At 30.4% G+C, this 11,528-nt stretch overlaps 1 protein-coding gene across 1 annotated transcript in view; it reads right to left on the minus strand.

Annotated features, from left to right (window-relative positions):
* Window positions 1-1,405: 1,405 nt before the first annotated feature.
* LOC113388500 (kelch-like protein 17) overlaps window positions 1,406-11,528 on the minus strand; it is a 41,787-nt gene continuing 31,664 nt past the window's right edge. The window contains exons 9-11 of the mRNA XM_026625874.1: window positions 2,040-2,157; window positions 1,768-1,972; window positions 1,406-1,697 (exon numbers count right to left, since the gene is read on the minus strand). Coding sequence (XP_026481659.1) covers window positions 1,406-1,697; window positions 1,768-1,972; window positions 2,040-2,157 — 615 coding nt within the window. The remainder of the gene's footprint in view (window positions 1,698-1,767; window positions 1,973-2,039; window positions 2,158-11,528) is intronic.

The following is an 11,528-nucleotide window of genomic DNA, read 5'->3' on the forward strand; positions in this document are numbered from 1 at the left end:
TATTAATAATATTTTGAAATTTGTTGTTTATTAAAGCTAAACTTTGATATTTATTTATAAATTTACAAATTAATTAATGTTATTATTTTTTTTAAATATGTTTTTATATTGTCTACGTTGCAAACTTGTTAACCGCCATTTTATTTTAAAATGTCGAATCAAATTTGTTGTTTTAAAAACTGTTGGTTTATTAATTAATTAATTTGATGTAAAAGTAAAGTAAAACGTATAAAAATAGTGCTGGTTTATAAGTTATAAGTCTATGTTATAAGTTATTATCTATTATTTATATATTTGTATTAATTATAATATATTTGTATTAATTATAATATATTTGTATTAATTATAAATACAAACTGAAACTAGAAGCAGCTTGGTGGTGTTTGTCAAGGAATATCAAGTGAGTTCTTTAAAACAAATTTTAACACTATATTTTAAATATTGTTTCAATTGTTGTTTTTTAAAGCGTCTATATATATATTAATCTAAATTTACAAATTAATTAATATTATTATTTTATTAATAAATGTTTTTATATTATCAACGTTGCAAACTTGTTAACCGCCATTTTATTTTAAAATGTCAAATTAAACTTGCTCCAAAAACTGTTAGTTTATTAATTAAATAATTTGATGTAAAAGTAAAGTAAAACGTATAAAAATAGTGCTGGTTTATAAGTTATAAGTCTATGTTATAAGTTATTATCTATTATTAGTTTTAATTATAAATACAAACTGAAAAAACTAGGAACAGCTTGGTGGTGTTTGACGAGGAAAATCAAGTGTTGGTGAGTTCTTTAAAACTTTTTTTTTAACACTTTATTACAAGAAAACGGTCCGACCAATCTTACAGCACGATTCTCATCTTTCGACCGGTTTTTGAACTTTCAAAATCGATTCAGATTGCGGGCTAAAACGTGGACGATTTTTTTCACTTTTTTGATATTTACAAAGAAACAGCTTGGGTGATCGTGGCGCAAAATTGATAAACGCTAGTCCTCATCGAGATGCATCGAATGGCTTTTAAATTTTTGAAATCGGTCTGGTCGTTTTTGGAGAAAACGTCGATTTATGGCAAAAAATCTGTTCACATACACACACACACACTTTTTCTTTGAATTTGGTCTCATTCGATTCAGAATGGCTTGAAACGTCGAGAAAACATAAAATTAGCGAATCGGATTTTTAGGCAAAAACAATTCTCCTTTGAGAAGTTAAAACAAACGATTCAGAATGACTTGGAAAAAGTTAAAAAACACCTGTTGTTATTTATATATATGTATATAACCTTACTATAAGTATAACTATAATATAAATTTAATTATTTCATATCACTTCATAATACTCTTTGATAATACTTCATATAAATCTCTAAAAAACTAATAATAATACATAACTATCTATTATCATTGCCATCTGAACTGAGTGGCCCTCACTCTATCAAGTTTCCTCTCCGGGTGCTCCGGAAGTTGAAAAACAGCCACAGCAGCGTTCATTCTAGGGAACCTCATAGGGGGCACATGCTGCCACTTAGTAGACCTCGGATTGTAAGCAAATACCGTATTTTGTATCTGCTTATCTTTTGTTATGCCTCCTATTACGTAAATACGATTTCTGTAGGCTACAGCTCGAGAATTGTTACTCGACACCAATGGCATTGGCTGGAGTTGGCTCCAACGGTCGTTTAATGTATCATATCTGAGAGATACAGAAAAGAAACTGTTATGATGATAATGTATTAGCTGTTTTGGGGATTTGTTTACAGTACCTTTCGACAGTGCCTGAATTTTCAGTTTGTTGTATTCTGGATGAATTTCCACCGAATATGTATATGAATTCATCGAGCACAGCTGATGAGAACATGGCACGACTATCAGGCATACTGGAGACGTAACACCATTTGTTCAACTCTGGACTGTACATTTCAACGGTCTGGAGTATGTCATTGTCGTCTTCATTTGATTCTTTCTGGACTGAAATAATAAAACAATTAGATAAGAGTTCTTAAGAAAAAATTAAATATAAGATATTTATAATTACCTCCACCGAAGGCATAAAGGGCTCCGTTTACAGAACACAATGCATGTGAGGTCCTTTTCTGCAGCATTGGAGCCACCGTGATCCATTTTCCTTGTGTTTCAGATTTTTGCATATAAAACTACAGTAGAAGACATTTGCATATAAAACTACAGTAGAAGGCATTTGCATATAAAACTACAGTAGAAGACATTTGCATATAAAACTACAGTAGAAGACATTGTAAATGCATATAGATGCAACAAAAAAGCAATATTTTTTATGAAATAAATTTTATTTTAATATTTTTGCTTACTTTAAAAACTACAGATAATTATAAAAAGTATTATTATGCCCAGCCCAGAAAATTTCATGAAATGTTTTGTTAATATTTATTTATGTTTATTTAATAAATAACTAGTGGTGTATGGTGTATGGCATCCTTAAGGCAAATTGCTGAAACTTTCCGTCCCAAAAAATATTTTGTTAATTTGAAAAAAACTGATTTTTAAAAAATTTGAAATTTTTGAAGAAAAATGCATTTTTTTATATTATGAAATATTTTGGAAACGGATAAACATTGATACAGGAACCATAGAAATTTAGGCAAAAACGCATTCTTATTATTAATTTCCCGTAGGGTAAGTTATTGTAATCGTCTAAAAATCGAAATTGAAAATTTTTACATTACTCGACGTTTTGAAGGTTTCTGAACATTTTGGCATATCTCAGAAAAAATAGATGTGTGTGTGTGTGTATGTATGTATTATGGATAAAATTTTCGTCCACGTTTTCGGGCGCATGGATCAACCGATTTGAATGGTTCAAAAAACATTCGATCCCTATTGATAGGGATATGTGATGATTAGTTTTTGGCAAAGGCAGGTGCACCCATTTCGAAGATACAGAGCTAAATGTGCAAAAAATGGCAGTTTTTGAGAGAACTAATCGTCCGATTTAAATGATTCAAAAAACTTTCTGCTTGTTATAACAAAATAATTATTTTGAAAACAAAATTGTTTGTTTCAAAATTTTTTCTTTCTTTTTTTTTAATTTTTGTATATCGAAAATAGTTCAGATTTTATTTTTAATTCTGACTAAAATTCTAATATACTTTGAACAAATAATTTCAACTTTGCAATTCAGTTTATTTAATTCTTATAAATATTAGAAAATGTTACAATATTAATAATAATTTATTTGAAAACTTTCAATATTCCTCGATCTTTTCATTACGATACGGGAAGTTCCAGCAATTTGCCTTAAGGCACGATGCCATACACCCCACTAGTTAAAATCTCTATAAAATATCTAATAATTTGATGTGCATATGTACAATGAACATTTTTGACCGCCAAATGGCATTTCCTTTTACTTTTTTCATTTCGTCTCCGAAACCGCTCGACCTGCCTTCCCAAAATTTTACGAGTATTTTATTTTGTCAATACAAATAAAAGGTTTTGAATTATTGAAATTTGATATCCGTAATTTATCTCAAAAAATGAATTACTATTTAACTTCCCGTAGGGTAAGTTATAGTAATCGCAAAAAAATCGAAAATGAAAATTTTTATATATCTTTACGTTTCAGAGGTTTCTGAACATTTTGGCATACCTTAGAAAAAATGGATGTATGTGTGTGTGTGTATGTGTGTGTGTGTGTGTATGTATGTATGTATGTACGTGTGTGTATGTATGTGCGGATACAAATTTTCGTCGACGATTTCGGGAACACGGGTCAACCGATTTGAATAATTCAAAAAACATTCGATTCGTATTGATAAGGAGACGTGCTGATTAGTTTTTGGCGAAGGCAGGTCTAGCCGTTCCGAAGATACGGGGCAAAAAGTGCCGAAAACGGTAACTCAGTTTTTGAGAGAACGGTGCGTCTGATTTGAATAATTCAAAAAACATTTCACTTGTATTGACAAGATGAAAAATCGATAAGATTTTCATGAAGGTAGGTCTAGCGGTTTCGGAGATATGGAGGGAAAAGTAAAAAAATGAGCCATTTGGCGGTCAAAAATGATCATTAGACATATGCTCATCAAATTATCAGATATTTTATAGAGATTTTAACAATAAGTATACAATTTGTTAACATTCCTATGGGTTCCGTACCAATGCTTATGCGTTAGACAGCGACGCGGCGCTTACGCGCTTTATATTTTGTCCCTATGCAGTTAAAGCAGTACGATTGCTTTGAAAAGAAAGTTCAGATCTTCCACAATATGTCAAAATAAAAAAAAATTTTTTTCAAAAAAAAAACAAAAAAAAAAAAATTAAATTTTTTTTTTTTTTTTAAAAAAAATTTTCAAAAAAAAGTAATTTTTTGTCCAATTTATAGTTTCTCAAAAATCTTATTTTTTCAAAGTAATTTTTTTTTTCAAAAATGTTAATCGTTTTTAAAAAAATAATAATTTTTGGTACGGGAAGTTCCAGCAATTTGCCTTAAGGCACGATGCCTTAATTGCCTTAAGACAGAATTCCACTTACAGCTAGTTTTAGCTCATTTTGCACCGTATCTTCGAAACAGCTGCACCTGCATTTGCTAAAAACTAATCACGTCTCCTTATTGATTGGCACGTCTCATTAAATAATAGGAATCGAATGTTTTTTGAATCATTCAAATCGGTTGATCCGTGTTCTCGCAAATCGTCGACGAAAATTTGTATCCACATAGACATGCACATACACAGACACAAAAGAGAAAGAGCAAATGCGACTTGGCTCATTTAAAAGATAAGTATAAAATCAGTGCAAGAATTATAGCATTCTAGATCCTCTCCCCATGGAGTAATGCCTAACGGCGGTTTCCGTGGGGACCAGGGGCAAGGGCAAAGCGGAGGATTTTGAAAATTTTCAAAAAGAATAGAAGGATGGGATATAACCCGTAAAATTTGAAGAAACGACAGTTGTTGACAGGGAAACTAGGTACCATACAAATCTATGGCAAAAGTGTGAAATTCTCCAATATCTCATTTTTTTATCAATCTTAGTCAATTCGCTGGGCATGCCACATAAAAAATAAATTTAAAAATGAATAACAGATTTTGATTCGCAATTCAGAAATGACTGAATTAATTAAAAGCACGGTAATAATATATCAAAATCTTGAAACTTCAAATGTGCCAATTCAATTTAAATAGAATCAGTTTCAGATTAGGTTGGCTCTTGCAAAGACTATTGAGGGACATTTATATGTGTCATGCTTTGCAGTGGGTAAAACTATTCATATATGTTTGTTCTACCACATTTGCAATCGGTTAGAAATATTTTTTATGGCAAAACAATGTTTTTGTTCAGCTAGTATATATAATAATCATATTTAAACAATTTCTTACCATAACAGTATTGGTATCTTGTGTCTCCCTCGGTGCCACCGGTTATGTACAGTTTATTCTTGCAAAAAGTAGCCGCAGCAGCACCTTTCAAAGGCCTTGGTAATTTTCAAAATCACTCCATGAGTTCGATCTGACATCATATTTGTAACATTTGTCAGATAACTCTGTTTCTTCAACCACACCTCCTGTAAAAAAACACAGATAATAGAAAATAAAACATTGCACATGAGGAAAGTAATGATATTATGTATCCTTTATTACTTTACCTAGAGAAAAGAAACATTTCACAATCGGTATGAGCCGATGCGAATTCTTTCACCGAAGGACAAGCCGCAATGACGAGTTCAGATTCATTGTCGGGATTATAAGGGCCCCACAATGGTAAACTGAAGGACCAAGGGTCGTTCATTGAGGGAAAACATTCGCAACTGTTGGAGAAAGAGCCTCCATCACCATAAATCTAGAACAGAAATAAAAACATAAGATTTTTATAATAAACTAGCAAAACCCGACGAACTCCGTTTCGCCACCAGATGGTTCGTGAGAAAGATGAAGAAATTTTTTGTTTGTTTTATATTTGAAAAGAAAGAATTTGATTTTATTATACAACAGTAATGATTTTATTTCGATTAGAAAAATGCAGTGCTTTTTCGTTGAACTTCTCTAAGTAAATGAAAGTGAATCCCAAATTATCCGTTTCATTGAAGTGTTCTTTGGTAAACCACATTTTTTTGTTTTTTGGTCTGACGTTAACACTAACAAAACGGATGGTTTTCCAAACTCGTGAACAGACAACGTATAACTGCCCATGTGAAAAACAATGATTTTCTAAATAATCTATTTGAAATTTATCCCGCAAACACTAAGCGATTGGCCTTGCGACTTGTTATCGCGAACGCAATGCGAACTGGAAATTGCAATCGTTTGAAGTCAAACGGAAAAAGACCAGTCGGAATCATTGGTATGTCACCAAATCGGCAGCAATTTTTGATTGAATGGTGAAATTCAGTGCGTGTACATCATTATTCTTTGCGGCAAGAATTGCTATTGACTTAATTGCAAGCATAATTCTAATAATTCTCACTAATCATTACTCGAATTTTTAATTACGGTGCATGAAGTTCCAGCAATTTGCATTAAGGCACTATGCCATGCACAACTAATTTTCTTAGCTATAAACCTTGCGGAGCCCGAGACCTTTCCAACGAATGCAAAATTGTCGAAATTGGTTTGTGGGTTCTGGAGTTATTTCGTCACGAAGAAAAACCCACTTATTTTTATATATATAGAAGATTAGTGGTGTATGGCATCGTGCCTTAAGGCAAATTGCTGGAACTTCCCGTACCAATGAAAAAATTAGATTTTTTGGAAATTTTGAAATGTATGAAAAAATAGTCTTTTTTGGAAAATTGGATTTTTTTTGTTTTGATTTTTTTACAACTTTGAACACTTTTTTTAAGCAATCGTGCTGCAAAACTTTGAAAAAATTAGATTTTGAGAAATTTTGAAATGTATGAAAAAATAGTCTTTTTTGAAAAATTGATTTTTTTTTTGTTTTGATTTTTTTACAACTTTGAACACTTTTTTTAAGCAATCGTGCTGCAAAACTTCGAAAAAAATTAGATTTTTGAGAAATTTTGAAATTTTTGAAAAAAATTGACTGTTTTTGAAAAATTTGATTCTTTTTGTTTTGTTTTTTTGTATTCTGTTTTTTTTTTTTTAGATTTTTAACATTTTTTTTAAGAAATCGTGCTGCAAAACTTTTTGAAAAAACTTAGATTTTTGAGAAATTTTGAAATTTAAAAAAAAAAATTGACCTTTTTGAAAAACTTGATTTTTTATATTTCGATTTTTTTTTATTTTGATTTTTTTTAAACTTTGAACGGCTTTTTCAAGCAATCGCGCTGCATAGCTAATTTGAGATCAAAATATAAATCGCGTAAGCGCCGCGTAGTCGTCTAAGGTATAAACATTGGTACGGAACCCATATAAATGTACAGTATAATTGTACTTATCATTATAATCTTTATAAAAATCTGATAATACGATGTACATATGTCTAATGTTCATTTTTGAGAACCAAACGACATTATTTTCACTTTTTTTATTTAATCTCCGAAACCGCTAGACCTGCCTTTCCAAAATTTGATCAGTTCTTCATCATGTCAATACAAGTAAAAGTTTTTTTGAATTATTAAAATCGAACGGTCCGTTCTCTTAAAAGCCGAGTTACCGTTTGTGGCGTTTTTTGTCTCGTATCTCCGAACGGATAGACCTGCCTTCGCCAAAAACTAATCGGCACGTCTCCTTATCAATACAAATCGAATGTTTTTTGAATTACTCAAATCGCTTCATCCGTGTTCCCGAAATCACGCACACACACACACACATACACAAAAACATACACACACATACATCATTTTTTCTAAAGTATGCCAAAATGTTCAGAAGGTTTTGAAACGAAAAGATATTTAAAAATTTTCATTTTCGATTTTTTTGCTATTATTATACTTGCCCTGCGGGAAGTTAATAAATATGAGGTTTTTAGAAAAAAATCATTATTATTACACTCACATCATTGAATTTAGTACACCTCCTATTGTTAGATGGAATTGAGCAATTATTCTCAAAGTCTTCAAAACTTAAAAATGGAATATTGATTTCGAATTTAATTGGTTGTGTAATCTCGATTGGCTTTGGAATGAATGATTTTAATACATTAAATTTCTCTAAATGCATTGAATTCTTTTCTGGAATCAATTTGTACCATTTTAAGAGCGCCTGAAGAAAGAAAATAATATAGTAAAATATACATATATATATATATATATATATATATATATATATATATATATATATATATATATATATATAAATATTCATATATCTTACATGATATATATTAGCAACATTAATAACATCTGAATTTAAAACCTTGTGCCACAAATCAAATGACATATTCTTAAAATCATCACATTCCACAATGTCGTCAAAATTATTCAAAATGTGCCTGAAAAAGTTCCAAATGCAAAAAAATTACATTAAACAAACTTTGTTTGCTATTGTTCATAAACATACAAAAAAGCAGCCTTTGCAACTTCTTCATAACTCCTTAAATTCGCTATTGCATAAATCATCAGACAATTCTGGCTGTTTAATTTTTGTTTTAAATAATGGTTTATGTACGGCCGCAGTTCGTACAATTGTAAAATATCAATCGCTTCTATTATGTCATAGTCGTTCTCATCATCCAACTAGAAAATAGATAAAAGAAATATAAGTTGTGTATATGAGAATAATAATAATTATAATATATATATATATATATATATATATATGTATATATATATACCTGTATAGTTGATGTGTAGATAAAATTTAATATTTCAACTACTGCAGCATAGTCTAAATCGTGTAGAGGAATTTTGTCCAGCTTTGATTCTTGAAAATGGTCTGTAAACATTGACCTGCAAAGATTAAATATCTATTTATTATATATATATATATATATATATATAATTATATATATATATATACGAGGTGTGTTCAAAAAGTACCCGGAATTACTAATAATTAAATTTCGCGGGTCTGGAGTGTCTGATTGTCAAAATTTTTTTTTATTGTGTTGGTATACATGCCCCTAAAGTATGATGAAATTTTCAGCTATATTCACTGTTTACTTTGTCTGTGGTAGTCGCTAAGGTTCGACGTGTTTTCCTGAGCTCGGCGATTTTTACAATGGAAGAATTGAAAAGTCAAAGAATTTGTATTAAATTTTGCGTAAAAAATGAAATAAAGTGTTGCAAAGTGCAAAAATTCACCAGATATGGCTCCGTGTGACTTTTTCCTATTCCCAAAGTTGAAGAGACCCATGAAAGGACGGCGGTTTCCTCGATTGAAGAAATAAGGCGAATCGCTGAGGTGCTCAAGGACATATCAAAAAGTGAATATCAAGGGTGCTTCGAAAATTGGAAAAAAACGCTGGCATAATTATTTATCTGGGGGGGGGCTACTTTGAAGGGGACCACATTAATGTAGACGAATAAATAATATTTTTTTGAAAAAAACGAAAATTCGGGTACTTTTTGAACAGACCTCGTATATATATATATATATATATTTCTACTTACCTAAAATATTGTGAAGATGCACACAATACATTTCGATGTGCACTAATTTCCTTTTCCTCAACCAAAAAAGTGACATCACAGAACTGACTAGTCTTTCGTTGTTCATTCAGAACATCCATCACAGCCTTGTGGTAATTTGGTAATCTATAAATTATTTGCGTCATGTCGAAAACAGATACCTAATACTGTTATGTGGTACTAAAAAAAATACTTATTTTTAATAAAATAATACATAATCAAGTCTAGTGAGAAGAACAAGATTTAATCTTGCACAATTTCATTAAATACTTACATTAATAGTCTAAAACATTTAAATGGAATGATATTTCGTATAAATATATAATTATAACGTCATTTTTTATTTAAATATTAATTAATATCAATCACATTTTTTTAACAATGCAGATCTTCAAGTGAGGTTAAGCTGTCAATGTTTTTTTTTAGAGCTGTCAAAGTGTCAACCAATAAGAAATCGTAAAAAAGGTGGCTGTCAGAGCAAGTTAGCCAACTACGGAAAGTTGCGCGGGAAAATTTGAAATAAGATTTTGACATCAAGCTAAATTAATCAAATAATTATATATATATATATATATATATATATATATATATACTAGATGACCCGACAGACGTTGTTCTGTACCCATGTCTGCAATTTAAAAGTTCCAATATTTTTTAATTACCTATATCTATCGATAATCGATGTTATATTGAAAAAAATAAATTACACCAGAGAAGGATGTCATCCCCCCGAAAAGTGGCTAAGGAGTCTAAATTATTTCCACTTTTGAACTTGAGAGTAAGATGTACCTAATTCCAAAATTTCATAAAAATTGGAGCACAGTACAAAAAATCAGCCCAAAACGCTCCATTGACTTGAGTAAATATTTCGTATCCAATGCTAAACATTTGAATTTTTACACAATGAAACATCTAAATAATATTTTGAATAAATAATTTTTTTTTGTATTGTGGATTTAGTAAAGTAAGTAATAGTTAAAAAAGTTTTATGTGCAATCACTGACAGACGAATGCGCAGACTTCATCAGCCAAACCATATACTATATTTTTATATTATTTTAATTTCTGGCACATCTCAGCTGCTTTTCGGCAATAATAATGTAGACATTACATTTTTCTTGTTCATAATAATGAATTTATTATATTTTAATAATGTCAAACTATGCCTCAAATATTTACAAAGTCAAGCAATGATAAGCGGTTTTTTGTAATTTTTAACTTCCCGTAGGGTAGTTATAGTAATGGGCCGAAAATCGAAAATGAAATTTTTTGCATTTCTCGACGTTTTGAAGGTTTCTGAACATTTTACTGGCATACCTCAGAAAAAATGAATGTGTGTGTGTGTGTGTTTTGTATGTGTGTGTTTTGTATTTCACCACGTTTTCGGGCGCACGGATCAACCGATTTGAATGTTCTAAAAAACATTCAATTAGTAATGATTGGGAGAAGAGGTGGTTAATTTTTGGCAAAGGCAGGTCCAGCCGTTACGGAGATACAGAGCTAAATGTGCAAAAAATGGCAGCTCTTGAGTGAACTAAGCGTCCGATTTGAATGATATAAAAAAAATTCTGCTTGTATTGACAAAACAATTGCTTTTGAGAATAAAAAATTATTACATCTTTTTTATTTTGGAAATAAAATTCAAAAAATTACGCAGGCTAAGCACAGTCTAAGCGCCACTTTGGTACAAATGTTTACCCAGTGCGTTTAGACTGTTTGCGTACTGGACCACTTTTCTAATTTTGTGAAAAAAACTATTGAAAAATGTAAAAATGCCGCCGAGCTAAGCACAGTATAATGAAAATGTCGCACAGAATTATTTGCAAGTCCGTTTAGACTATACGGAGCACTTTTTCAATTTTGTGTAAATTGGAATTAGGCAACTATTTTTTTTTTTTTGAAATTGAATTCGAAATGAAATGACGATTGTTAAGGTTCTGGAAATAAATTGATTTATGATTTCAATTTGATTTGCTCAGATATAAGAAGATAGCAAAAATAATGAAAGTTACAGTATTTGTA

This window comes from Ctenocephalides felis, unplaced genomic scaffold (genome assembly GCF_003426905.1).
Source record: "Ctenocephalides felis isolate EL2017-DRISC unplaced genomic scaffold, ASM342690v1 CF-g0.4_SCAFFOLD_03572, whole genome shotgun sequence".
NCBI lineage: Eukaryota > Metazoa > Arthropoda > Insecta > Siphonaptera > Pulicidae > Ctenocephalides > Ctenocephalides felis.